This window comes from Gavialis gangeticus, unplaced genomic scaffold (genome assembly GCF_001723915.1).
Source record: "Gavialis gangeticus isolate Ggan-Ray unplaced genomic scaffold, GavGan_comp1, whole genome shotgun sequence".
In the NCBI taxonomy this organism is placed as follows: Eukaryota; Metazoa; Chordata; order Crocodylia; family Gavialidae; genus Gavialis; species Gavialis gangeticus.
In genome coordinates, this window is record NW_017729029.1 from 4,347,251 (window position 1) to 4,374,137 (window position 26,887).

At 48.0% G+C, this 26,887-nt stretch overlaps 2 protein-coding genes across 5 annotated transcripts in view; one reads left to right on the forward strand and one right to left on the reverse strand.

The window, feature by feature from the left end:
- PDZD11 (PDZ domain containing 11) overlaps positions 1–1,802 on the reverse strand; it is a 14,930-nt gene extending 13,128 nt beyond the window's left edge. For 2 of the 4 annotated variants that reach the window (XM_019521128.1, XM_019521129.1), the window contains exons 1-3: positions 1,651–1,800; positions 841–924; positions 113–169 (exon numbers count right to left, since the gene is read on the reverse strand). In XM_019521128.1, coding sequence (XP_019376673.1) covers positions 113–169; positions 841–924; positions 1,651–1,776 — 267 coding nt within the window. In that variant the 5' untranslated portion in view covers positions 1,777–1,800. Of the gene's footprint in view, positions 1–112; positions 170–840; positions 925–1,650 lie in introns of all 4 variants that reach the window. The other 2 variants (XR_002098248.1, XM_019521127.1) reach the window with 2 other exon arrangements.
- Positions 1,803–1,872: 70 nt separating this feature from the next.
- KIF4A (kinesin family member 4A) overlaps positions 1,873–26,887 on the forward strand; it is a 33,980-nt gene continuing 8,965 nt past the window's right edge. Inside the window, exons 1-21 of the mRNA XM_019521125.1 lie at positions 1,873–1,967; positions 8,531–8,673; positions 8,868–8,982; positions 10,158–10,348; positions 12,077–12,169; positions 12,997–13,163; positions 13,296–13,390; positions 16,042–16,161; positions 17,672–17,847; positions 18,703–18,764; positions 19,783–19,915; positions 20,484–20,542; positions 20,755–20,860; positions 21,413–21,487; positions 21,782–21,967; positions 22,673–22,776; positions 23,729–23,873; positions 24,123–24,233; positions 24,936–25,019; positions 25,830–25,943; positions 26,228–26,383. Of these exons, the coding sequence (XP_019376670.1) occupies positions 8,551–8,673; positions 8,868–8,982; positions 10,158–10,348; positions 12,077–12,169; positions 12,997–13,163; positions 13,296–13,390; positions 16,042–16,161; positions 17,672–17,847; positions 18,703–18,764; positions 19,783–19,915; positions 20,484–20,542; positions 20,755–20,860; positions 21,413–21,487; positions 21,782–21,967; positions 22,673–22,776; positions 23,729–23,873; positions 24,123–24,233; positions 24,936–25,019; positions 25,830–25,943; positions 26,228–26,383 (2,415 nt within the window). The 5' untranslated portion in view covers positions 1,873–1,967; positions 8,531–8,550. The remainder of the gene's footprint in view (positions 1,968–8,530; positions 8,674–8,867; positions 8,983–10,157; positions 10,349–12,076; positions 12,170–12,996; positions 13,164–13,295; positions 13,391–16,041; positions 16,162–17,671; positions 17,848–18,702; positions 18,765–19,782; positions 19,916–20,483; positions 20,543–20,754; positions 20,861–21,412; positions 21,488–21,781; positions 21,968–22,672; positions 22,777–23,728; positions 23,874–24,122; positions 24,234–24,935; positions 25,020–25,829; positions 25,944–26,227; positions 26,384–26,887) is intronic.

Here is a 26,887-nt window from a genome sequence, read left to right on the forward strand (position 1 = left end):
TGCAAGGTCCCTTCCAACCCTACTTCTATGATTCTATGAATAAGTATAAGAAAGAGCAAAAAGCAATATAACTGAGAGATCAAGGAAATGGTGGACAGAGGGGTGAACACACCTTGGAAATGAAGATCCCCAGCTGAGATGCCTTTCCTCCTCGGATGTTGAAGCCAAGCTGCAACACAGACAGAGGATTAGCACCTTCCTTTGCCACTGGAACCCTCCCAGCTACTGTGGCTTGTACTCCAGAGACAGAAAAGAAGGACAGATGCTACTAACCCTGCTCTGGAAACTACTCTGCCAGAGGAACCAAAGAGATGGTCATGAGAATGTCAGACTGCATTATTCCTCATCCCTGTAAAGTGGCATGTTCCTCATACTACAGATTGAGCGAGAGATACAGGTTAGTACAATGGCTGGAAGTTAAATTCTGGCTTCTAAATCCCCATGCTCTCCCTTCCGTGAAGTTAAGTATGAGCCAGTGCTTCCCCTACTAGATCAGCAGAGATTACACCTACTCGCTCCCCAAAACCTGCACAAGACCAGGGCAACACAACTCCCACAGCCCTTTCATCTCTAGGGGCAGTTTCAATTCTACCAAGTCATAAGAACAGGGAGAGGAATAGGGTTTCTGCTGCTGGCTTCATGCCTTATCACAGCCTGTCTTGGCTGCACTGCAGGAGAGAAGAGCCCTTGGCCATACAGCAAAATAAGACCATGATCCTTACAGGTGGGAGGGAGAAGCACAAACTGGTCCATCCTGGTCAGTGGATCCCACATGAAGGTAAAAGGAGCATGCAAACTGTGGTCAGCTTGGGGCTAGAGCTGCACCCCAGGATTTCTCACCTGGGCTCCTGGTGGCTTCTTCAGCACAATGGTGCGGGGCAGGAACTGGGTCAGCTCATTGTTGTAATCAGGGTGGTAAATTCTCTGTGAAGCACATTGTCACTGTAAGTGAGTGGAAAATTCTTCAGGAGCCTTCAGCTCCTCAAGTGTCTCATTTCCACAAGGGATTTCCACACTGCATGGGCTCAAGATGCGAATGCGACACCAATGATGTGCTGCCAAGGCTGGGAGCCCCCAGGGACATCGAGTACTGACTAATATAGTCGTAGTAGCCTTACACAGGGCAATGGGGCATCATGGCGGGATCCCATTGCTGTCACTTTGCCCCAGTCCCTCCCCAAGAAACACCCGGTTTGCTTCACCCAGGCCACTGTTACAGAGGCAGCTCCAAGCACCCAACAGAACTGGCTCCTGGTGTAGGCCAGGGTGTGTGACTGCTACCACAGTACAAATAATTGGATGACTCAAGTTTCATCAAAGGTAAGCAAGCATCCCTGGTGCCCAACGTGAATGGGGAAAGAAGCGGGCACGGCCTTGGCCTACCCGCGCTGCTCATCGCCGGGACGAGGGGCCCTGCCGGCAGCAGGACAGCCGGGCTCCACGGCCAGGCGGGGACCGGGCCTCCTGCCGTCTCAGCTGGCTCCTCACAAAAACACGCTTCCGCTCCCCCCAGGACCTTGCCCCGTCCCCGGGCCGCAGCCGGACAGATAGCCGCCAGCACAGCGAGGGGAGGCGACACCCGGGGCCTCCCGGGCTCGGGCTGAGGCCCATTCCCCAGCCCCACAGCAACCCCCGCCTGGTCCGACCAACCTCGTGGGGTGGGATCCAAGCTGGGGGGCTCTCGTAGGGCGGCAGGAACACCACGGGGTAGTCATCGTACGACACCCGCGCCTCCATCCCGCTCTGCGGGCCACCCCACCGCTCCCAGCGCGTCATGTGACCCGGGGCGGACACGTGAAGCCAGGCCGCCCCGCCCCTTCCTGCTGTCACGCGCAGGCGCCCATAAGGCCCCGCCCCTTACGCACTGTCGCGTCTTTCTGATTGGTTGGCGCCGAGAGACGTAATTTGAAGGTTGGCGGTAACGGCTCCGCGGCTGGAGACAGCGGCGGGCTAAGGTGAGGCCGCGGGTGAGTGCGCGGCCGGGTCGGTCCAGGCTCTGCGCTCCTACCTTGGCGCCGTGACGGGAGTGCTCCGCGAGGAAAGGGGTGGTGGAAGCTTTTCGGGAGGGCTTTGCCGGGAGCCGTTCCCGCAGGCGCGGGGGGAGCCGGGGAGCGGCTGGGGGAGAGAAGCGGCACTCGGCCCCTCCTGCGCTGCGCGGGGGTCGGTCGGTGCTAAGGGCCGGGAGAAGGGTCCGTTTCCCCCGCGCTGCCGCTCAGGGGGCGGTGCCAGGGTCGAAAAGGCTTCGGGCAAATTCCCGCAGGAAAAAGGGCGGCTCTGAGCGGGACCGGCCCGGGCCGCGAGTGTGAGTGGAGCAAGGGAAAACCCTGGGTTGAGCATCCGCCTATTCGTTCATCTCCAGTTCCAGAAAAGAGGGCACCTGTGCTGGGGGGGCGGGTGTATGGCTGTGGGGGGCAGCGATAGGTCCTTCATCTCGTGAGGTCATGTTTACGCGGCTAACGCCTCACGGCAACCTTGAAAGGCTCTCAAGGCGCCCCACGGTGCTGCTGCTGCACCGGGTGGAGAATCTCAGGCCTGGAAGCCCGACAGCCCTGCCTCCGGGTGGAGGGGGGAAGGAAGGCAGCTTGGGTTGGAGGCTCCAGGTGGAAGCAGTATGGCACAAGGCCCAGTCTTGGACAAGTTTCAAAAGACATAAAGATGGGGCCAGCAAGAGGGCTGGAATTAAAGGAGGGGTGAAGAAAGCCAGGGGGGAGCAGAGAGTGCCCCTGTCCTCCTCATCCCATTCAGAGCACCCAGGTGCTGAGGCACCTTGGCTGCACTCTGGCCTTGCTGGTACCAGCATGCCACAGCTCCTCCCCCTGCAGCTCAGGGAGACACTGCCTCCTATCCCTGCTTCAGCCTGAGGGCTGTTGCTGTGCAGTTCCAGCCACTAGCAGAGCTGAGGCACAGGAGGGACAGCATGGTAGCTCCTGCAGCTCCCCCTGCCCCACCCAGGGCCTTGTGCCATGACCTGGCCCAGCCCAGCCCAGCAGGCGTGTGGGTACCAAGGTCCACAAGGTCCCAGCTGAGCATGCAAGTGCTAACACCAGCAGAGAGCTGTGGCAGCCACTTCCTTCCCTGCCGCTGCAGGAGGGATCCTGAGCAGAACAGGAGGAGGTGGCAGGTCACCACAACAATGCCCCAGTGGACAGTCACTGGCTGCATCGGTCACAGCAGAGGCCCCTTGTGACCCCTCCACCTCCCCTCTGCTGGCTAATGCGATGGGGTGGGAGGAGCCCTGTTCCCTACATCTGGGAGGGAGGGAGGGGGCGGGCTGGGTGAGCAGCTATCATCTGAGCCAGGTAGTAAAAGCAAGTGTCTTGCCTGCAGCTGGCATGCTTGGGGAAGGCAGGAAAGCAGAACCAGGGTAAAATCCCAGACATTTGCTGATAATTTAAAAATCCCGCCCCCAGATGGAGATGGGGAAACCCCAAAAAGAGGACATGTCTGGGAAAACCCAGACATATGGTAACCCTACCGTCCTATTTGACATGCCCTAGTCATAGGCTCAGGCACATCATAAAGTACTATTAAGCCTCCTTTAATAAAGGAGCCACTGGGGATACAACAACTGATTTCATGGGATTCATAAAAAGAAAATGGGAAGGGGAGCAGGGTCATAAGTTAGTACAAGGGATCTGGAAGGGGGCACCAAGCAGAGCGCCCACTGTCCCCTGAATGAATCGAGTGAGTCTGTGGATGGCAACCAGTGAAACTGCTCAGAAATACAAGCAGAGGTTGGGTCATTAACTAGTGTGCCAAGGGGGGACACTAAGCAGAACGGTACAGTGCCCATTGGCTCACAAATGAGTCAAAGGAACCAGTGGGTGCTGCCCAGTGAAACTGTGTGGAGATGGGATTGTATGACAGAAAGGAAAGCAGCCCTGCAGTCTCTGGGGGTTCTCCCAGTCAGAGTCTCCTAGTCAACTAGCTGCCACCCCTAAAAAGAGATGCAGGGTGGTTGTGGTGGTTGACTCCCTCCTGAGAGGGACAAAGGGAGCAATCTGCCACCCTGACCCCTCGAGGTCTGCTGCCTCACAGGGGCCCATATCTGGGCCATGGCAGAGAGGATTTCTAAACTTGTCTGACCCTCTGACCACTACCTCATGCTCGGCATCCATATGAGCGCAAATGACACTGCTTGGAGCAATCCTGGCAAGGTCACAAGTGACTACAGAACTCTGGGAACTGGTCTTAAGGAGTTGGGGGTGCAGGTAGCTTTCTCCTCTGTCCTTCTGGTTGTGGGCTGCAGGTCTAGGAGAGACAGATGTATCAAAGAGGTGAACCGAAGGCTCCGAAGATGGTGCTACCAAGAGGGTTTTGGCCTCCTTGACCACAGCACGCGCTCCAGAGACAGAGGTCTTCCAGGAAGGGACAGAATCCACCTCATGCCGAAGAGGAAGGCTATTTTCTTGGCTAGGATGACAGACCTCCTGGACAGGGCTTTAAACTGAGATTGTTGTGGGACGGGGGAATGAGTGGAGCAAGCCTAGAGACCAACAAATGAACAACTGTTACAACAGGAGATGACAGGAAGGACACTATAGCATGAGCTGAGAGAATGGAGCTCCCTCAACATTACAGGAAACTGAGGACCTCCAGCACAGGGCTCAAATGCCAGGAGCATGGGGAGCAAACAGGAGGAACTGGCCCTCCTGCTTCCCAGTAGGGACTATGATGATGTAGGGATAACAGAGACCTGGTGGGACTCTACCCATGATTGGACTGTGGCTATAGAGGGCTACACCCTGCATAAGTGGGATCACAGAGGGAAAGAGGGTGGAGATGTAGCTCTCTATGTAAAAGAGCAGTACACCTCCTTGGAAGCTGAAATTGGAAGGGCAACCTGAGATCCTCTGAGTGGAAGACGTGGGAAAAGGGACCTTACTGTAGCAATATATTACAGACTTCTGAATCGAGATGAGGATCTAGATCTGGAATTCTCCAGAGACCTGGAAGAGGCTGTGAGAGCATGGGGTATGGTAGTCATGGGAGACTTTTTAACTAGCCAGACATCTCCTGGGGAGAACACTTGGCTAGATTTGACTGGTCGCATAGATTCCTGACTTGTATCAACGAGTTCTACCTGTCTCAGGAAGTATATGGGCTGACCAGAGGAAATGCCCTCCTAAATTTAGTTTTGGCCAAGTGGGATGATCTGGTGAGTGATCTGACAATAGAGGGTGACCTAGGCGGCAGTGACTACAACACTGTCACTTTCACTGTCTCTGATAGGGCTGGGAAATCTGTCAGTAAGGTACAAATTCTTGACTTTTAAAAAAGCTGACTTCAGCTAAGCTAAGGACTTTAGTAACTAATGCCCTAAGGGATTGTGGACCACAGAGAAAGTGTGTGGATGAAGAATGGTCGTTCCTCAAGAACACGATCCTCTGTGCACAGAAGTTGTCCATACCTGTATGCAAAATAGATGTGTCCACACCTGTAAGGGGCAGATTAGAAAAGCAAAGGCGGTGACCAAATTCAGGTTAGCAACCAAACTCAAGGACAATAAGAAGTTCTGTAGGTATATGGATAACAGGAGGAAAACCAGTGGAAATGTGGGACCACTGCTCAATGCATCTGGACATCTGGTCACCAGCACCAAGGAAAAAACAGAACTGAATGAGTACTTCACATCTGCATTCCACCAGTCAGAGTGATATCTTGCCAAATGCAAATATGACATGGAATAGTCACAGTAGGTCCCTACCAACAGCAATGTAGAGCTGGTGAAAGAGCAGCTAGAGAGACTGGATATCTATAAGTTGGCAGGACCGGATGAACTTCATCTGAAAGTGCTGAACAAACTAGCTGAAGTCATCGCAGGGCTGCTGGTGAACCTCTTTGAGAATATGTGGTGCTCAGGAGAGGTCCCAGAAGACTGGAAGAGGGCCAATGCTGTGCCCTTCAAGAAGGGGAGGAGAGAGGACCCAGGGAACTACAGGCTGATTAGCCTGACCTCAGTCCCAGGAAAAATCCTCAAAAAATTTCTCGGGGAGTCCACATCCGATAAGCTAGTAGAAGGCAAAATTCTGAACAACAGCTAGCATGGTTTTGTTGCAGGTAGGTCATGTCTGACTAAACTCGTGTACGACCAGGTTACTCACCACCTGGATAAGGGAGAAGAGGGCAATGTCATTTACTTGGACTTTAGGAAGGCTTTTGACTTAGTGTCCCATGAGGCTCTCAAGGTAAAACTAAGGGACTATGGACTCAACAATTCAGTGGTCAGGTGAGTGGGGAACTGGCTGCAGGGTTGGACCCAGAGGTTACTAATAGACGGATCTGTGTCAGCCTGACAGAAGGTAGCCAGTGGGGTCCCCCAGGGTTCGGTACTTGGACCAATGCTTTTCAACTTCTTCATCAATGATGTGGGGGTGAAAAGCGTACTGGCAAAGCTTGCAAATTCCCTTAAGCTATAGGGAAGTATGACCACAACTCAGGGTAGGCGGACGATCCAGGCGGACCTACATAGATTAGATCTCAAGCAAAACTAAGGAATTTATTCTCCCACTCTACTCGGCATTGGTGAGGCCACAGTTGTAGTACTGAGTCCTGTTCAGGGCACTCAGAGTCCAGAGAAGAGCCACTTCTATGATTAGAGGCCTGAAGAGCAAGCCGTATGAGGAAAGGCTAACAGATACTGGACTGTTCAGCCTAGAAAAGAGAAGAAGAATTCAGGGGGATTTGGTGGCAGCTTACAAATATGTCTGGGTTGAGCATCAGGGGCTAAGCAAACAACTATTCACCAAAGAGCCCTAGGTGAAAAGCAGGAACAACTGTCATAAACTAGAAGAAAGTTTCAGATATAAGAATACAAGGAAAAACTTCATGGTTTGTGTGACCAGACTCTGGAATTGATTCCTAGCGTGGGTGATGCAGGCACTACCCTGGGTATCTTCAGAAGGAGACTGGATGCACACCTTACCAGGGTTATTTGACCCCAGCAGTCTTTTCTGCCCCAAGCAGGGGGGCTGGACCCAATCATCTCATGAGGTTCCTTCCAGCCCTAAACTTCTGTGAATCTGAGGCTGCAGATGGGAAGTCTGTAAAAGAAAAGGTGTAGGGAGAAGTGCAGCCAGAACCTCAGCAGATTCTGGAGGAGGTGGAAGAGGGGCTGCAGCTTGGCACACTCAAGGTAGGCGTGTGCCAGGGTCTCCCTCTGTGGGCAAAAGGGGCAGCTGCAGCTGTCAAGGTTGTCCATAGTGTGCCAGATGCATGCCCATGGAAATGGCTCCATGGAGGAGCCACCAGCCAAGGTTCCCACTGGCTCATGTGATCAAGGTAGAATATAGGCTAGTCTGCCAGGGACCCCTGCCTTTGCCTGGGGCGTTCCGCCATTTGTTGTTGGGGTGGGATGCGAGGATGGGATGATAGACTGTGTGGAACACGAGCATATAGAGTAGGCAGTGATGGACTGTTTGTAAGTGGACTGGCTTGGTTTCCCCCATCCTGTGGTCATGGGGAGGGGAGCACCATGGGGCCTGCTGAGGCAGTGGCCCCATAATGAGCTCCAGAGGGCTGGGGTGGGGACTGGTCTGGCACAGGACTTGGTCGATTGTAGGCAAGGGCAGTGTGGGGCAGGGCAGCCTTTACCTCTCAGACTATGTAGCAGAGAGCATGCAGTGTGGGCAGCTACATGGGCCAGACCAGCGTAGAGAGATTTGCCCACCCCGCCTACCATAGTCTGGGAGTTCTTTGACACAAGTGTGTGGGCCAGGACCATCTTCTGTGCACCCAGGGCACCTCAATCGGTGGCACTGCCAGCTGCAAGTTTTTCAGTAGGGTCTTGGCAAGGGGGTCAGCACCCTGGGTAGACTGTCCCTGGGGATGGAAATCAGCCTCGAGGCCCTGAGGAGGTCAGGATAGAAATCTGGCAGCTCCTCCAGGTCCTTGCTTTGGGGAGACCCTGCAGGTTGAAGAGCTGCTGGTAGTATCAGAACCTCCAAAGGCAGCAGAGGAAGGTACAGCTGTCCAGGCACTATGTTGCCTGGCTACTGGCACCATAGAGGAGTCTCTGTGAGGCCTGAAAGTGCAAGATATGGACCTCGCTGCAGAGGAAGACTAGGCCCTGCCCACACTCCCGCAAGGGGAGGCTTGGGACACCTGCAGAGACCCAGTGCTGTCCCAGCTGGAAGAACTGGTTGCGGCAGGAGACTGGGCAAGACAGACCCATGATCTGACCCAGTCAATGACAGGTCTTGTGGATAGTCATTGTTATTGGTCCCCTTGGAGTGATGAATTAATTGGCTTTTACTGTATACAACTAGAAGCAACATTGTCTTTTATCAACATGTGAGCACCCAAAACCTGACTTCTGTTTGGGGCAGAAGGAGGGCTGATGGCTTAGGTCTCGTCGGATTTTGGGTTGAGAGCTGTATCTGTTTCTCTAACTTGTACTAGCTGTTGCCAAATATCGGCTGAAACAGTGAATGTATCTTAGTTCCCTGAGCCCCTGCAAGGCCTGACATGTGAATCTAACAGGAGAGGCTTCTGGGAATATTGACTTATTATTGTTTATCTTTGTCTTCAGGGAAACTACTGCAATTCAAAATGGTGAAGGAAGAGGAGAAGGGGATTCCTGTGCGGGTTGCACTCCGCTGCCGCCCCTTGGTCACGAAGGAGATAAGCGAGGGGTGCCAGATGTGTCTGTCCTTTGTGCCTGGGGAGCCCCAGGTAAAGGAGTGTTTTCTCCACTCTCTCCTTACCGCAAAATGATTCTATTGACCTCAGTGGAGTTGTTTCAGATTTAACCTCAGTGGAGTTGTTTCAGATTTGCACCACTGCAAACACGAGTTGAACTGATCATTGAGTAACAGCATGCAAATGGGGAAAGTAGCCCTCATTACTGGCTTTTATCTTCCCTACAGGTAATTGTAGGCAATGACAAATCCTTCACATATGACTATGTATTTGACCCATCAGCTGAGCAGGAGGAAGTCTTTAATACATCTGTTGCCCCTTTAATACAGGGCATCTTCAAAGGTGAGACTTACTGGAGTGTGTGTAATTACTTTTAAAAAATCATAGCAAAGGTACAGGAGACTTTCATTGAGGTTTGGGATACCCCAGTGACATCAGAAGCTGCAAGAACAGCTAGTAGAAATTGCTTGGTTATCCACTTTAACCCTGCAGCCTTTTTGCAAAGTAAAAGATATTATGCCTATAAATCTATCCCAGACTGAAGTGGTGAGAGCTACATCCCACCAACTTACTGCTAGCCAAGTTTTCCAGTGGATTTCCAAGGTGAATTGGGTAGGTTCACTTGACTTTGAAAAGTAAAGATGGACTTGTGTTTTCAGACTCCATCTGAGGTTTGTGAGCTGAGGTACTGAAAAGGTGGTGGAAGGGTGATGGAGTGCTTACATGCTGTTTCTGGCGTCCTTAGTTAGAGCTGTGGAACTGGCTTGTATGAGCTGGGCAGGGATGCTGGTTTTATCTTGTACTTAAATGCTAGATAATGTACCTGTTTTTAGTGGACCTTTTGTCCCTAGTGAATTAACTACATGTATGGTCAGTGCTGTGTAAACAGAGATTTGACCTATTTCCACTGAGGCCTCTAGCTGTATGCTGAAACATGCTTGAAATGCTCCTCTCCCCTTCCATCTGACCGTATGCATTATAGTTTCATAGTTTCATAGATTTAGGGTCGGAAGGGACCTAGTAGATCTTCTAGCCCGACCCCCCGCCAGGGCGGGAGAACAACAAAACCCCAAAACAAAAACGGGACTCAAATGAGTCCAGCCAGGTAGGCATCCAGCCTCTTCTTAAAGACCCCCAGGGTAGGGGCCAGCACCACTTCCCTTGGAAGTTGGTTCCAGCTCCTAGCCGCCCTAACTGTGAAGTAGTTTTTGCGGATGTCCAATCTATACCTCCTCTCCATCAACTTGTGCCCATTACTCCTTGTTATGCCAGCGGGCGCTAGGGGAAACAGCGTCTCCCCCAAACCCTTCTGGTCCCCCCTAGTGAGTTTATAGACGGTCACCAGGTCCCCCCTCAGCCTTCTCTTGTGGAGGCTGAAAAGGTTCAGGTCCCGCAGTCTCTCACTGTAGGATCTGCCCTGTTGTCCCCGGATCATGCGGGTGGCCCTCCTCTGGACCCTCTCCATGTTGTCCACATCCCATTGTCAGTCTCTAATTTTTCCTTCTCTGATTCTTCAGGGTACAATGCTACCGTCCTAGCATATGGGCAGACAGGTTCTGGAAAGACCTATTCTATGGGAGGCACTTTCACTCAGGATCAAGAACATGAACCTAGTGTTGGAGTTATTCCTCGCGTAATTAAAGTACTATTTCAAGAAGTAAATCGGAAGCAGGACTGGGCATTCAGTTTGAAAGTCTCATATTTGGAGGTAAAAGATATTTATGGTTTCTGAATATCTGGAATTTAAAGCTTCGCTTCATAAGATTTATTTTCAACAAGTCTAATACCTTGGGCCACAGGGTTTTCTTTTATTAAGTTTAAGCTTCAGGTCACATTTCACATGTGAGGATTGGCAAGAACTGGAACTAGGTTCCAGGACTTCTTTTTTTTTTCCTTCTTATTTTTGTTAAACAAACTCACTTTCATGTAGCAAGTTAAATAGTTGGTCTCTTTATGGTGGCACTTCACCGAGTTGAGGAGAATGTCTAGCAGCTTATATAAGAGTCTGAATTCAGAGGACTTTTGGAAACCCTATTGCAGATGGGACTGCATCCTTTCTTTTGCAACAGGCTTGCCTGCCATTAAAGCTAACATTGTATCTGTAATCTCTGGAGCAGAGCATGTGCAAGTAGGGCTGTGCAAAAGTTCTCTGGCTGTTTCGTTTCAAAGCTGTTTCAACTTGGTTCAGGTTTGAAACAGTGAAATCAAAACAAAACAAAGGGCTTCAAAACAGCCTTGAAACAAAACGAGGGCAGTGAAAACATTTCGAAAGTTTCACAACGTTTTGGGTTTCAGAACTCAAGCAGGGCTTGTCTGCAGGGAAACAGAAAGTAAGGAGGGGGACAGGGGAAAGACTGCTCTTGTATTGACTGTAGCTGGAAGGGACCTCAGGGAAGGACCAGTCACTGGCCAATTCCAGTGTTCTGGGGGAGGGATCAAAAAACTGCATAAAAGGCAGCATTGTTTGAACTGGCCTGTTTTCTGTCACCCATGTCACAAATTTTGCTTGTCAGCAGCCTGAGGTGCAGTTTCCCAGAATCCCTGGTACCTGTCTCCTCGGAACCTGGCAGGCTTCATGGCCTAAGCAGAGGCTACCATGCCTGCAGTTTTCACCCCCCTGTGCCTTAACACACACACAGTCACGCATGTAACGAGTTTTACTTGTCAGCGGCCTGAGGTGCAGTTTCTCAGAAACCCCTGGACCTGTCTCCTTGAAACTTGGCAGGCTTTGTGGCCTCAACAGGGCTACCATCCCTGCAGTTTTCACCCCCCTGTGCCTTAACATACACATGACAAGGTTTGCTTTCAAGAATTTGAGGTGCAGTTTCCCAGAAACTCCTGCATCTATGTTCTTGAAACTTGGCAGGCTTCATGGCCTCAGAAAGAGCTACCATCCCTACAAGTTCCATTTGAATCAGGCAAGAACTGACAAAGTTATAGGCAGTTTCGTGGTTCCCCATTATAGCCTATGAGTGAAAGAATTTTGATGAAATGGAACAGTGGTTTCAAACGAAACTCAAAACGAAACACTGTCCTGTAAAAACGGAAGTCAAAACGAAACATTGCTGTTTCACACTGCCCTAATGGTGCACTGTTCTAGATTAAAAATCTCTAAGGGAGGTTGGAAAGCTGACTTTATTTCCAGAGGGATGTACACAAATTAATGAGAGTCATCTCATGGCCATGCTTTGCCTTCTGGTGCTTAGGATGATCACACTAATAAGACTGCTCTTATGTAGAGACCATGGGCATAGAAAAGAGAAGCAAATGTGTAGAAGCAGAACTTGCCACGTTCTGCCTCTCACAATAGCAAGACCAAGTAGATGAGATGGATGCTGTCTGTTGCAAAATCAGATTGACCTTCCATTGTCCCATGTACTGCTTGTCCACTTTGCTCAGTACTGGTTGTTCTGAGCTTCTGTTCTAATATCTTCAGATCTACAATGAGGATGTCCTTGACCTGCTGTCTCCTGTGAGAGAGCGAACTTCTCAAATCAGTATCCGGGAGGATCCCAAAGAAGGCATTAAGGTGTGTTGTCAAAGGTGCAGTCTTGCCTAGCTTTAGTAATTCAGAACTGCTGTTTGCAAACTCAAAAGGTGACAACTATGCCACAAAGTTTTTGGCAAGGATGGGACATGGAGATTAAAGCAGTGTATAGAACAGGGGTGGGTAAAACGTGCCCCGGGGGCTGGATGCAGCCCTCCAGGCCATTCTATCCAGCCTGCGGGACCCCTAAAAAAAAAAAAAAACTTAGAAAATTTATATTTGTCTGCCCTGGGCTGCCTGTCACGCGGCTCTCTGGCTTGCCAAAACTCGGTAAGCAGCCCTCTGCCCAAAATAATTGCCCGCCCCTGGTATAGAAAATATGCCCTTTGGAGCAAAGCTGAAATGTCTGAGTGAACTCCAGGGAAGCTTGTGCTCTTGATCATTCTAAACCTGGTCTGTGGCTATAAAAGAGCTTTTGTCTTCAGCTCTGGGTAATGGTCATGCTTCCATAATAGTATATAGGTTGCTGTGTGCCCCACATCCGAAGTGTTTGGGGTTAGATGGTATCAATGTTTTAGTTTACTAATACATTGTGATCACATCGCTTTCAGTAGGTTTGCCTCTGGTAAACGGGGGGCAGGTCTCATTAACTGCAGTATCCATTTATGTGGACTTCTAAGCAGGAAGTTAGCATGGCTGGGAAGCTACTAGTGCAGTCTTTGTAGTTTGAATCCCCTGGGCTGTGCTTTCGCATGAATATCTGGTGTTGGATCTTTAAGTCTGTTAGTTGTAGTTTGCAGAGAAGTCAAAAAGCAGAACTTTAGTCTGCAAGTTGTAAGAATGAAACTGCATTTTCTTCTTTGACATAGGTAATAGGGTTAACGGAACAAGAAGTGGCCTGTGCCCAGGATACGGTGTTCTGCCTTGAGCAAGGAAACAATTCAAGAACTGTGGCCTCCACAGCCATGAATTCACAATCCTCACGGTCCCATGCAATCTTCACAATTTCCATTGAGCAGAGAAAGAAAAGTGACAAGTGAGTTGAATGATGGCTTCTTCTGGAATCCAGTAACCTTCACTTAAGGAATGTGCTTTTAAACCCAGTGGATCAGTTGCTTGTACACTTGCATGCTGGCTCGGGGATCTAACTATCCTGTTTTTGCCACAGGAATAGCAGCTTTCGCTCAAAGCTCCATCTTGTAGATCTTGCTGGCTCTGAGCGGCAAAAGAAGACCAAAGCCGAGGGAGACAGACTAAAGGAAGGTAGGTAAAGGAGAACTAGAAATGTCCTCGTGATTGCAAGTTTGAGTTTGTCACATCTGAAAAGGGCAAAATACAATACATTGGTCTGCGCCCTAACTATGGGAAGGTGATCTGGTCTCTTGTGTGGAGGTGTATATTCCCATTCTGACCCTCCAAGGAATCCAGCAGAAACAAGGGAAACAAAGTCCTGTTCTCCTCAATCACCCTCTTCCCTCCTGCAACTGAAATGGGGGGCGGGGACGGAAACTTCCCTGATTATTTTTGTTCCTTTTATCCATTAGGGGGAATGAGGCTTCTGCTTTGTTCAGTGAAACTTCATGCTTATTACAGGTGGTCTAGCAGAAGTTGAGGCAGTGGCTAGGTACAGACATTCAAAATGCTTGAGCCTGAATTGATTTAATGGGGTGAGATGCTTGTTGCCTGCTGCCTGCTCACTGCAGTGCTGATGTTTTGGGGTGGGCTAGTTGCTGCCTATGCCCCTGGACCGCAGGGCCAGGATGGACCAGGCTGCAGCAGTCCATTGCCTCCCCATGCCCCTGGTCCACAGCAGCCCACCCCGAGCACCTGGCACCATTGCAAGCAGGCAGTGAGTGACTGCCTCACCTCTGCCCACTGTAGTGGTTTGCTCCGCCACTGCCACAACCCCCAGGAGAGGGAGGGGAGTGGAAAGCTGTGCTCTAGCTGCAGCCCACCTGCAAACTGTGGCCCCTGCACAGGGCTGGAGGTGGCTGGGTGCTGGCCCCTACCCCCTAAGGCCACCAAAGCCCGGGCCACACTGCTGCAGTGAGTCAGGTTCTCTGATTAGCTCCAGCTCCCCCCACACCCCCTTCCACACCTGCAGCCAGGTCACATGCCCCTTCCCCATAGCTGGACCTGCATCAGCCTTGGCCGCTGCTTCTCTGAGGCACTCGGCCCAGATGCTGCAGCACAAGCCCTGCCCAAGGGGATCTTCAGCTTGAGAAGGAGCCAGCACCATGTTGGTGCCCATGCCACTCCCCACTTCCCTTCAGGCTACTGGCATCGGGCCGCCATGGCCCTAGGTGCACAAGTGGAGCATATCTGTGCCTGGGCTCCCACCTCTCCCTGCTGCACTGCGGGGATTAAACCTTCCCTTCTCAGGCTACTGGGGTCTGGCCATGCTTCTACTCCTGCTGCTGGAGCAGTAAAGACTCATGGCAAGGGCTGCTGCCCACTTCCAAGCAGACCTGGCTGCACTCCAGAGCAGGGTTTTACACCCCTACCACCCCCTCAGCCAGCTGGAGCAGTGATAGTGCTCCAGCTAGGAAGGAGTGGGTGAGGCCAACCCTGCTTGGCTGAAACAGACAGCCCAGCCGAGGGCTGCAGAGCATGCTGGAGAACTCTGACTTAACTTAAACCAGGAAGGGGGGGGGTCTGGGACAAAAATTCCATAAACCAGTTTGACCTCAATCAGTTCAGTCTGATAGTACATTCAAACTGGTTTTGGCCACTTTGAAACTGGTTTATGTGCATTGAATTTCTGTTCTGTTACAGGTTTAAACCAGTTTCTGGTCACTTAAACCAGTTCATATGCAACTTCTGTCCCTAGCCTTCGAGGCTGTCTTGCAAGGTGTTCCAAGAGAAGTTGTGTAGGCAGATCCAGAACTTCTATTTTTTCCTGTTTTGTGTTTTATTTATGGTTCTGAGGCCGAGAGATCAGGACCCTGGAATGCGATAATGTGTCTTGGATAAACAAGATTATCTGGATTTGTGATGGAAGTTCAGAACAGATATAAATCCTTAAGCTTTCAGGCATCTAGAATAGTAGCTGGAAACTAGCTATTCTGTAACTGCCCATTGCAATCTTTATTTCAGATCAGCTGGGCTTGACCACTGGTAGAGACAACTATTGGATGGCTGGCTTGATCTATGTGGAGTTTATATGTTCAGTGCTGTGAAATTGTCAGGGAGATATGGTAGGAGAGAGGCAGCCAACCTGCAGCACATCTATCACAAGTGTCACAGGCAACCTTTTGTGTGTGTCATGCAGCCTATAAGGCAATGGAAGGGGATCAGAGTGATATATAGGGAGGGTGCAGGGCTTGCCTCATGGCCTGCCTGCCAGGAAGTTTCATCTCCACTGGGGTAGGAGATGAGACCAGTTTCCCAACCTTGCACAGTAGCTGACAACTGCACCACGTTTTTAAAAGAAAGACATGTCTGATGTAATGGTGATGCCTGAAGAAAAAATGCCAAAACCTCTCTGCCTGCCACTCTTGTTAAAGGCTTGTAAATAGCAAAACAAACAGTCACAGTACTTCAGTGGTACAGAGCATGTGCAGGGGAGAACAGTGCTTATTGTTGGATTAGAGTTAGAAGAGCCAACAGGATGAGACTGTGTACTTTCCTCTGACTAGAGCCGAGCTACCCTAGTCATGAGAAGCTGAGCAGCTCTTTGAAGAACGCTGAGGTTTATGACCCTGCTCTCTTTCAAATGGCCTTCTGCAGCACATTGGTGCTATAACCGTGGTCCCAGCCCTTTTCATTCAAGCTAGAGAAAGAAAGTGGCGAGACCAGATACCAGTTTCCTTCTGGGAACTGAAGTTTCTTTTGGGGGGACTGAGATTTATTTTCTGGCTGGGTACAGAAAACAGATTTTAGATGTACTCACTTTGAGGTTTATTTATGTACAGGAATCAACATCAACAGAGGCCTTCTGTGCCTGGGAAATGTGATCAGTGCTCTTGGTGAGGAAAACAAAAAGGGTGGTTTTGTACCCTATAGAGACTCTAAATTAACACGGCTGCTGCAAGGTAAGAGCCAAACTCATGGTAAATTCTAAATCCATGTGAATTGATTGGCAAAGACTAATAAACTCAGGCTTTGTAAGCCTCCAGGTCAAGTGATATCTCTGCATGATTTTATTTTGTGCCTTTTTTTTGCTTTCTCTCCATGGCCATTAGACTTGCTGTACTTTTGATACAGTTCTTTCTCTCTGAAGGGGAAAAAACCTTTTGAAACCTAAGGGTTTTTACACTAAATTACTTGCATCTGGGATGAAAAACAATAATGTGCTTCAAGTCACAACTCAACAGGTGCTGCACAGTGTTATGACCAGGGATCCAAGTTTTCCATTTGCTGCAGGAAAACTCGGATTTTTCCTTTTTAACAGAGAAAAATGTGGATTTCTCATTTAAAGGGAAAATCCATAATTTTCTCCTTTTAAATGGGAAAATGTAGAATTTATTTTATTATAATGATTAAGGCACTGGCAGGCTTACAAATTTCTTTAAAATTGTAACAAACAATATTTTATTGATGTAAACTGGTACCTAAAATATATATAGTGGTGTTTCATTTTAATTGTAGGAAAACGTGGATTTTTGGGGTTGTAATGAAAGAATTCTGGACTTTTTATCAGAGAATTTCTGATTCTTAAACAAAGAAAACCAGGATCCCTGGTTATGACAGGCTAAAGTTAAGGCATTTCATAGCATGACCTTTGGCATTCACAAACTTAACGGTAACTATGAGTTTTCTGAGTGTATAATGCTTGTCTAGGATAGTGATGACATAATTTAATGTCATGCCCTAAATTACTGACCTGGACCCTTGATTTTTGTCTTAATGAAACTCTAGTCTGGGAAACATGAAATAATGCATTTTACTGAATGAGTCTGTTTTGTGAAATATAAGTAACTTACTGCATGCAGACCATTTTTAGTAGTATTTAAAACCTCTTAGAAGGAGCCATAGTTTAAACCCATTTGAGAAGTCTGGGCTGTATAGAACCATCAGTACCATTCTTGGAGTTCATCATTGATAGTGCTCTGAGTTTGAAACCAAAAAAGTCTTAATGGGTGGCTCATATTAAGAAAAAACTTTCTCAAACTGCCAGAGGATGAGTTTTGGATGTCCATGAAACTTCTGCTTGCTATAAGGAAGCTGGTGCCATCAGAAGGAAGAACACTGGAAAAACTGGTAAAGGTTGCACGTCAGGATGGGCATCCTATTTGGGGCTTTCTGATGTCTATGGGTGTTTGGAATTGGGATCCAAAATAGTCCGTTTCAAGCAAAGAATTGTTTACTTTCTTGGGCTAGGGCAGGAAGTAGAGAAGTTGAGGTTCATACCAGCAGCAGCAAGCTGAGAGTGCCACTTCAAAAAGCATTAGTCAGAATTCATCCAGTGGAGGATTATGTAGGCCTGGTGTAGGCCATGTTGAAATTTGGTAAGATGGCCCTGGACTTCTTACTACTGTCCCACTTGGCCATTCTTCTTGCATCTTGAAATGCAAATACCCTGTCCATTTCTGTTTTCTTCAGATTCCTTGGGTGGCAACAGCCACACGCTTATGATTGCCTGTGTGAGCCCAGCAGATTCCAACATGGAAGAAACTTTAAACACTCTTCGCTATGCCGACAGGGCAAGAAAAATAAAAAATAAACCAGTTGTCAACATTGATCCACAGACAGCCGAGTTGCATCATCTAAAACAGCAGGTATTGGGCTCTCTGCTAGGTAGGGTGGGGTTGGGGGAGAGGTGGCATGTGCGTGCATAGCTAAAGTAAGCATTAATTCTCTTGTGGCAAGGTTGAGAGCAAATCTGCCGGTTGAGCTCATTGAGCTGGGGCATGATGAAGGCAGAAGCACTTGTTTTTGATCCCCAGCAGTCTCTGTAGCTTACATGCAGCATAAGCATGTTCCAGGTGTGAATTCATTTTTCTTGTACTCTCTTTCAGGTGGCCATGAAAGGTCATGGTTCAACTGCAGACAAGTGTCTCAGTTTGTATTTCTCTTGCACTGTGTGCTCCCCTAAAGCACAGTCACCTCTAGAGTGATCAGTGGCAGTTAGCTAATGTTCTGCAGCTGTGCTTCACAAACTTAAGAAGGGGTGTGAAGAGAGTCCATAGGTGATTTAAACCAGAAGAAAGTTCATTGGCCAAAATAAATACAATGGTCAAGGTAGATTTTTAGACCAGCCCTAAGGTGCCTCAGCAGTCTGTGGAGAAGTTAGCATAGAGTTTACAGGGCGCTAAGTATTCTGTGCCAGTTCCTTGTCTAGACTTTGAAAACAGTGAGCTGACTTCATGCCTGCTGCATGTCTGTGGGGAGATGCCAGAGTTTTTCATGCTGTAAATTCACATCCTAGCTTTCCTCTCAATGTCCTTTTTAATGCAAACCTTTAACAAAGAGGTGGTCTGATGTTGATCCTGCAATATGCATGAAAGGCAGTGCTTGTCCGTTAGCATGGATGGAGAGAGAGAATACCTTCCCTTTGTATTCTCACTGCTTCTAAGGACTCTGTTCATGGGAGGTAGATTTTGAAGTTGGTAACTGTTTCATTGTCTCCCTAGGTGCAACAGCTCCAGGTCTTATTGTTGCAGGCCCATGGAGGAACGCTCCCTGTGTCTATCAAGTAAGAACAGTAGACTTAGTGCACTAAATATAAATGGAGACTGTCTGCCAACCTGAGATCCTTGTTTATTTTCCCTGTTGTACAGAAGCTCAAAACTATTTGTTCTCAATAAAGTATTAACTTCTGAAGTACCTGGCAAGTTCCTTGTCATGCTTGCTGCACCAGTGGTTTATTTGTAACCTGAATCTCCACTGTAGAAGAAAAATAAGCATAACAATACCTTATCTCTACAGGTTTCCCTCAATTTATACTGTACATGTGTTCCCAGTGAGCAGCGCATAAATTGAATTTGCATAAAGTGAACCCACTTTACAATGTAACAAATTAGGGTTAGGTTCCCATGGCAGTGAGGGGGGGAGTGGGGCTGGGACTAGGGAAGGGGCAGAGGGGAGGGGTGCCACTCCCAGGGCTCCACAGGGCAGTAAAGCAGAGGGAACAGAGTGACACACACCCCAACCTTGGCTACAGCGGCCCCAGGAGCCGCCAGCGCCAGCTGGGCTGCATTGTGTTCCACCTGTCCCCACTCACCTCTGCACTGGTGCAGGCAGAGCCGGTGTTGGCTGCTCCTGGGACAGCTGGGGCTGGGGAGCAGTTGACACCAACTGCCTGCACCATGGCACAGCCCAGGAGCTGGAGTGAGCCCAGGCACGGTGGGACAGGTGGATCACAGTACAGCCCAGTGGCTGCAGGCAGCTGGCACTGGCTGCTCCCAGGGCCGCTGCAGCTGGGGCTGGAGTAAGTGGGGCCATGGCCATTTCCCCTCTGCCCACAGACTTACCTGGTTCGGGGGGGGCATCTATGCTGATCGCATAACAGCGAATTTACCTCACATGTAATGAATCATGGATCTAAATATGGTCATCACTTAAGAGTGAATTTGTATATAAAGAACCCGCATAAATCAAGGAAAACCTGTACATGCCTTCTAAACTAAGCTCCATGGGACAAGGATTCCTGTTCTTTTTTTCTTGTGCCCTCAAACTTGCTGACATGTGAATAACGTGTGGTTTTTGTTTAGTGTGGCACCGTCAGAAAGCCTACAATCCTTGATGGAGAAGAACCAGTCCCTAACGGAGGAAAATGAGAAACTGAGCCGAGGTCTGAGTGAGGCTGCAGGTCAGACAGCTCAGATGTTGGAGAGGATCATTATGGTAAGGTTTAGTCATCTGAGAACTTTTATGTGGGTAACAGCTTCCTGCCAGCTGGAGTGACAGTTCTGCAGGACGCTAATGATGTTCTTGAACTCATGGCTCTGTTCCTTCCTTAGAGTGCTGTACCCCAATGTCCTAAATTTTGAACTTCTAAGTTCAAGGCCTGAATGTAGATCCTGGGATTGAATGTGGTAGAACTGGATTGACCTCCTTTTTGAAAATGATTTTACCTATGGCACTACTTACTGAATACCACTGTGAGTCAGTACATCTTGACTCCTGGTGGCCTATTTTCCTGCGGTGTCAGTCTTGCTGAATGATGTGGAATATTTCTTGGGGATGATACAAATTTATCTTGCTTGTCTCTCTTCTAGCCTTCATAGGTGCTGCTGCTCCTGCTGGTTTGGAGAGAGAGCCCAAACTGGTGTGCTCTGTCAAGGGATCTTTTCCTCCTTGATCAATTCAGAAACAGTCCAACTCAGTACAATTTGAGGAAGCCCCTATTCTTCCAAAGGGGTTGCCATTTCTTGTCCTACATTACTGAAAACTGGGTGTCTCTTACTTTCAGACAGAACAAGAAAATGAAAAGATGAGCGCCAAACTTGAGGAACTCCAACAGCATGATGCGTAAGTCCCTTTTTGTCTTGTATCATTGCCTGCATTGCAGCAGAATTGTACAGTACTTGTTTGGGTGAGAAGACCTGGATTGGGACTTTGTATTTGTTAGTCTAAAGCCCATTTGTATGGAGGAAAGGGAGAGAATTTGACAAACGGCTCAACAGGACCAATGCCAATAGATTGCCAGGTAAGATCTGTGGACTTGTCTGTCTGAATTTCAGGTGCAAGCTTGATCTGGAGAAACTGATAGAGACTCTAGAGGATCAGGAGCTCAAAGAGAACATAGAAGTCATTCGAAACTTGCAGCAAGTAATAGTACAATTGCAGGTAAGAACTGACCTAGGGAACATGGTGGGATGCCTATGTCAAAAGAGCTCTTTGATCCCTGGCGCTAATGTTCTGCCAGTTTCTGAAGTTGTGGTTTCTTGTAAGCTGAGATCTTATCTGCAGGGGTCTGGATATTAAGGTACACTATTAGATTTTTGGCTGAATTTCTGTGTTCAAATGGTAGCTTACTCCACAGTAACTTGCTGGTCTTGCTTAACAGCATGTCATGGTGAAAGACAGCCCTTCACGTTCTTCCTCCCTGGAAATTCCTGAAGCTTCCAGTGACTTGGTAGGGAACTTAGTAGCCAAGTTTGTGTCATGCAGAAAGGAAATTAGGGTGCAACTTGCCTACTCAGTTGAGATGTTCCAAATCTAACTGTGGTGAAATGGGAGGTCTATAATCTCTCCTTTCAAAAGTAGCTTTTTCAGGGCAGCAGAAGATTTAGGAGGACCACAGCTGGCTTCATATCTGGTCCAAGAAGCCCTTGTTAACTGCACTTCACCTCTCTGGCTTGTACTGTACACTTAAGTTCTCTGTTTTACCCTGTGCAGGATGAAAGTGCTGCTTGTGTGGCATCCATGGAAGCCACTGCAGAGATGGGAAGCTCAGAACCAGAGGCAGAAGCTGTAAGTAGCCTAATGCAGCAAGTCTCTTGCAATAGTTCAACAAGAGCATCCTCGCTTCTTTTTTCCTAATTGCATATTTCTGATGATTAAGTGCTATTTACAGTCTTTCCTTTCTTCTCTTTTGTGCTTTTTCCTGGGTACTTTAAAAATAGTTTCTCACTGTAGGGAGAAAGAGGAGGGGTTGGAAATTGTTGGAATGAAGTTCAGGTCTACTAAGTCAGAGTTTACCCCTGCAATCCATTGCGTATTCCTTGAAGCCAGCTCTCTAGCTAGCAGTTGTCTCCTCTTTTTCAGCCAACAGGAACAGGCCAAGACTTCAAGAGATCTTCAGGTGACTTCACCACTCAGCATGCCTTGCGGCAGGCACAGATGTCCAAAGAGCTGATTGAACTGAACAAAGCCCTGGCTCTGAAAGAGGCGCTGGCCAAGAAAATAACACAGAGTGACAACCAGCTGGAGCCTATCCAGTCCCAATACCAGGTATGCTCAATGCACATCCTAGTTCAGTGGTCTCCAACTTTTTAGTAGGAGATCACCTTTTCTGCATTTAAAAGCAACCCAGGGTCTACTTTGCACTGCTGCTACCCACCCTGCCCAGCAGGTAAGTCTGTGGAGGGTGGGGGGGGGGCAGACAGAGGCAGAGGGAGAGAAAATTATTTGGGGGTGCACCTCCTCAGCAGGTAAGTCCCACCCAGCTGTGGCACCACTCAACGTACCCCTACTTCTGCCTCTGTGACACTGCCCCTCACCATGGGGCCTCAATCTAGCCTCTGACCCTTCCCTCCACCACAGACTGACCTGCTGGGCTGGGGCACATGCGTGCATGTACGTAGGCACTCAGTCTCCCACCCCAGCCTTGGATTGACTCCAAGAGTTTCCAAGATCTACTGATGGATCAAGATCTACTGGTTGGTAACCACTGTCCTAGCTCATCTGCATTCTCCCTTCTACTTAGAGGAAAACTAATTCCTCAGAGGAGCATTCTTATTCTGGTTCTCATAGCCAAGAAAGCACATTTGCTTCAGTTGTGGCAGTGAGCACAGACTATCCCATAACAGAGGTACTCTGCAGTGGCTGTTGCTGGCAGATATCTATGACTTAATGATGGAACTAAGTGCCTGACATGAACAGATAGTGGAATTTTGGGACTTGTAATCAGAAACTTTGTTCCTGTCCTTTTTCTAGACTAACATCAAGAGCTTGGAGTCGGAGGTCAGCAGCCTGCAAAAAGAGAAGGAAGACTTGATCCTCACACTTCACATGGCAAAGAAAGATATCAACCAAGCCAAGTAAGTGTGCTGCGTGGCCCAGTTAACTAGCGAGCAGTTCCAGTCAGTGGTCTGTTGGTTACTGCTGCCCATGATGATTCTTCCGGCAAAGTAGCCAGTTCTGCGTTGCTTACTTGACCTAATGCCTCAGGGGGAAATAAGGTAGCTTACTCTTCTTTGGCCGCAAGTGGCTGTCCTTGCTTTGCTACATGAGGAATGGAATAAAGAAATTGCATCCTTGCTCTTCTAAGATTACAGGGCTCTGGAGAATCTGTAGGAACCTTGACTTTTTCTTCAGTGACTGTTCCTCAGTTCAGAGTAGCACAAAAAAAAAATGATGGAAAAGGATAGGCTGGCAAAAGGGTTGGCATAATGGAGTAAAAAAGTTTCTTCCAGGCCCTTAGGACTGCTTGGGGTTGGAGTGGAACCTGTTCCAAAGGAATAAGTGCATTTAATTTTTTTCTCTTAAGGAATCTCTTCTTACCCAGTGGCTGTATAGAGTTGCAGCAAAAAGGAGCCCTTCAAACAAAGGCCTGGGAAAGAAAGCCAGGGAACTTCTGAGCTCTGTTACTGGTTCTGACCCTGGCTAGCTTGAGCTTTTTCTTCCTGGCCTTGGTTTTCCCCATCAGTAAAACTGGGGTAATAATTGTTCACAGGGGAAATATTTCAAGTCCCATAGGATAGTGGTAGGGCCCCTGAGGAACTGATAAGCACAGATTCCCATTCAATAACAGTTGTAGCCCTGAGCTCAGCTCCCTTCAGATAATGGTCTTGGCTTTTGTGGGGCTGTATGAGGGCTGCTTCATTTGCATATAATTAATCTTCATAAATTTATGTGCTTTAAACTTCCTAGCCCCTGTTGTTTAATCTGCCACCTGTGTTGAATGAGTTGATAGACATTTAAACTGTTACTTGCAGATTTGGGAAGAATTTGCTCTGCTCTGCAATAACCCTGCTAACCCTTTCTTTGCAGGTTGAGTGAGCGCCGTAGGAAAAGGCTCCAGGAATTGGAAGGGCAAATCAATGAGCTGAAAAAGAAGCTGAGTGAGCAGTCAAAGCTCTTGAAACTGAAGGAATCCACAGAACACACAGTCTCTAAACTGAACCAGGAGATACGGGTATCTGATGATATATACATCACCTTTTATGCCTGGTTTAATGGAGCTTTGGGTCAGGTGGTGCAAAAAGCTTCTATATTTTTTCTAGCAGGAGAATGCAATTTGTATTATACTTGTATACACTTGGAGATCCTTGCAAGGCAAGCACTGTGTGTAGGCAGAGTGCTCTAGGGTTTCCTCTTCCAAGAGTGCTTGAAAAACTATTTAGAACATTTAGTCCTGGAAAAAAATCTGTTTCTTTTACTTCAGGCAATGAAAAATCAGCGGGTGCAGCTGATGCGTCAGATGAAAGAAGATGCTGAGAAATTTAGGCAGTGGAAATTACAGAAGGACAAAGAAGTGATCCAACTAAAAGAAAGGGTGAGCAAGCTATTAATCCTCTAAACTATGCTGATTCTCTCCCTCTACTCTGTGTCCTACCTATAGGCAGGACATGATTCACTGAGGAGTATGTTACCAAATGCTGCTTGGTTTACAAAGGGAGCATTAGAAACAATGTTTTGGCGCTGCATTACAACATGCCCCCTGGGTCAAAGCTTTTATTCCCTGAAATGTCTCAGTGGCAGGCTGCCATGTTTAGCCTGTTATGTGCTTCACAAATGGATTAATAACTTGTCTGTGAGGCTGGCATAGCTCGAATCTAAAGTAGAAGGCAAAAGTTTCTTGTGTTGAAGCAGTGGATTTTATTGATTGCAAAATGAAAGAATGCACGTTAAGAATAACTTCACTTGCATGAGGCAAACTAATTCAGTTGGGTGGTCACAGCTTTCGTGTAATGTGGCCTTTACCTTTTGAGTTTGCCTAAAGCTCAGGACTTCTGAATTGTGAGCTGAGTGGTTCAGCAAAGAGTCAAAAGATGTATTGAGCCATGTTTTAGAAGAATACAGGCCACTTCCAGTTACTAGAACTGACAAGCTTACAACAGTCCTGGCTTCTATTGCAGAGCACTTTAGATGTTTTTTACACTTTCCACCTGGCTCAGGGTTGCACTGGAGGTTTTCAGTCTGCAAGCAGTCTCAGATCTTTTGTTTTTGTTTTTTTTTAATCTGCTTGCTCATTCAGGATCGCAAGAGGCAGTACGAACTGGTAAAACTAGAGCGAGACTTCCAGAAGCAGGCAAATGTTCTGAGGCGTAAAACAGAAGAGGTAAGGAGCCACCAGTGGCAAGGGGGATTCTGATCCCTCTCTGAGGTCTGTGAAATGTAGTTGGAGGTGGTAGTAATGGCACAGGTGAAGATATTTTAAATGGCTTTTAAAAACCAGGTTGGAGGCCTGGAAATCAATTTATCTTTTCCCATATAAGGCAGGATGCATTGTGTGCTTTTTCCCTTAACTTTTGGTGATTCTTATTCTTGCTAGTGACCATTTCAGAACCAATCCGTTTAGCAGCAGTTACTCACTGCTCCATCCAACAGGGAGATGATCAGAGTAGCTGGACCCTTGTCAGACTTCTTATTACCACCATGGCATTGTTATGACCAGTAGCAATCACAGGAAGGTGTGAAGAGCTGCATTTGATCTGCATGTAGTCTAAATAACAAGTCAATTAGAAATGGGAGCAAGGAAGCCTATAACCTCCTAAAATCGGTGTTTTGAGGGATCCTCCCTCTTCAGCTGTTTACATGGTTACTTCCAAGAGTGGGCTGCACTCAGGTTTCCTTCGTGCTTGGTTCTCATCTACATCCTTTTGAGTGTCCCCTAGGTACATTAGATATCATCAGCACTATGATAGTCCCATTTACATAATTTTGCAAAAACATCTGCTCTACATTAAGCCACTGCTTGTGCTAAAGAACTGTTGCTAAAAGTAATAGTAGGTTTTCCTGTGCAGCCCTCCTGTGCTTCTTAGCACCACAAAGTCATGCTTCTAAAGCAGAGAATCCAGCAGTGGCAGAGCAAGCAGCCTGACACACTGCAGTTCCATTATTTTCAGCTCTTGTATAAAATGTCTTTTAGGCAGCAGCTGCTAACAAGCGTCTGAAGGACGCTCTACAAAAACAGAAAGATGCTGTGGATAAGCGGAAAGAGAGCCAAAACCGAGGGATGGAAGGAATTGCAGCTCGAGTAAAAGTGGGTAACTGACAGCACGTTTACTTTTTCACTTTGCACCTCTTTGGATAAAATGAGATCAGTATGGGTCATGCTAACTTATTTGGGGGAGATGAGGAAGAGGGGTGGCGGCAAGTATAGAAGGACCATGGAATTTGCCCTGTGGAACAAGTGGAGGCAATTTGGTTTGTCACCCTAAGTTGTTGTGGATTAGTTGTTGGAGGGAGGCTCAAGGGAGATGCATGTGGCTGAAGGTCTAATCTTGTGCCATCCAGTTGCTATTGTTATCCTGTCTTTTCCTTCAGAGTTGGCTTGTAAATGAAGTGGAGGTTCTGGTTAGCACTGAAGAGGCTCGGCGCCACCTTGCTGGCCTTCTAGAGGATAGGAAGATCTTGGCTGAGGACCTTCTTCAGCTTAAAAAGAAGAAAGAAACTGGGGAGAACCCACCTTTAAAACTCCGGGTGAGTGGATGAGGAAATGACATCTAGCTCTCACTGGGGCCATGCCTGAGAGCCCTATAATCCATTCCCATCCCCTTCTGAGTGTGGGAATGTTGTGGAGGAGATTTTTGCTAGAGGAGATTAATATTCCTGGAACTCTTGGTTGATGGAGGAATGAAAGTGAAGGGAAAAGAGGTGTCGGGACAAGGGAGGTGGGTGGAGGGAAGACTGGATATCTTGTAGCCCCATTTTCATAAAGCAAGTAGCCCTGCATAAGATGGTAGTAGGCCTCTGCTTTTGATGGCTTTGTTATAATTCTTTGACTGGCAAAGGAATAGTCATCTGAGCTGTGCAGGACTGCTTGTAAAGCTCTTCCCTGGAAATGTTGCTTCTCCTTCAGTGTTGAAATGGTCACAGTGAAACTCTAGCAAATGGCTTGTTATCCTTCCTTTTCCTTTTTCAACTTCATGCCTTTATTCCTGTGATTTTTTTTTTTTTTTTTTTTTTTTTTTTCCCGGAACGTAA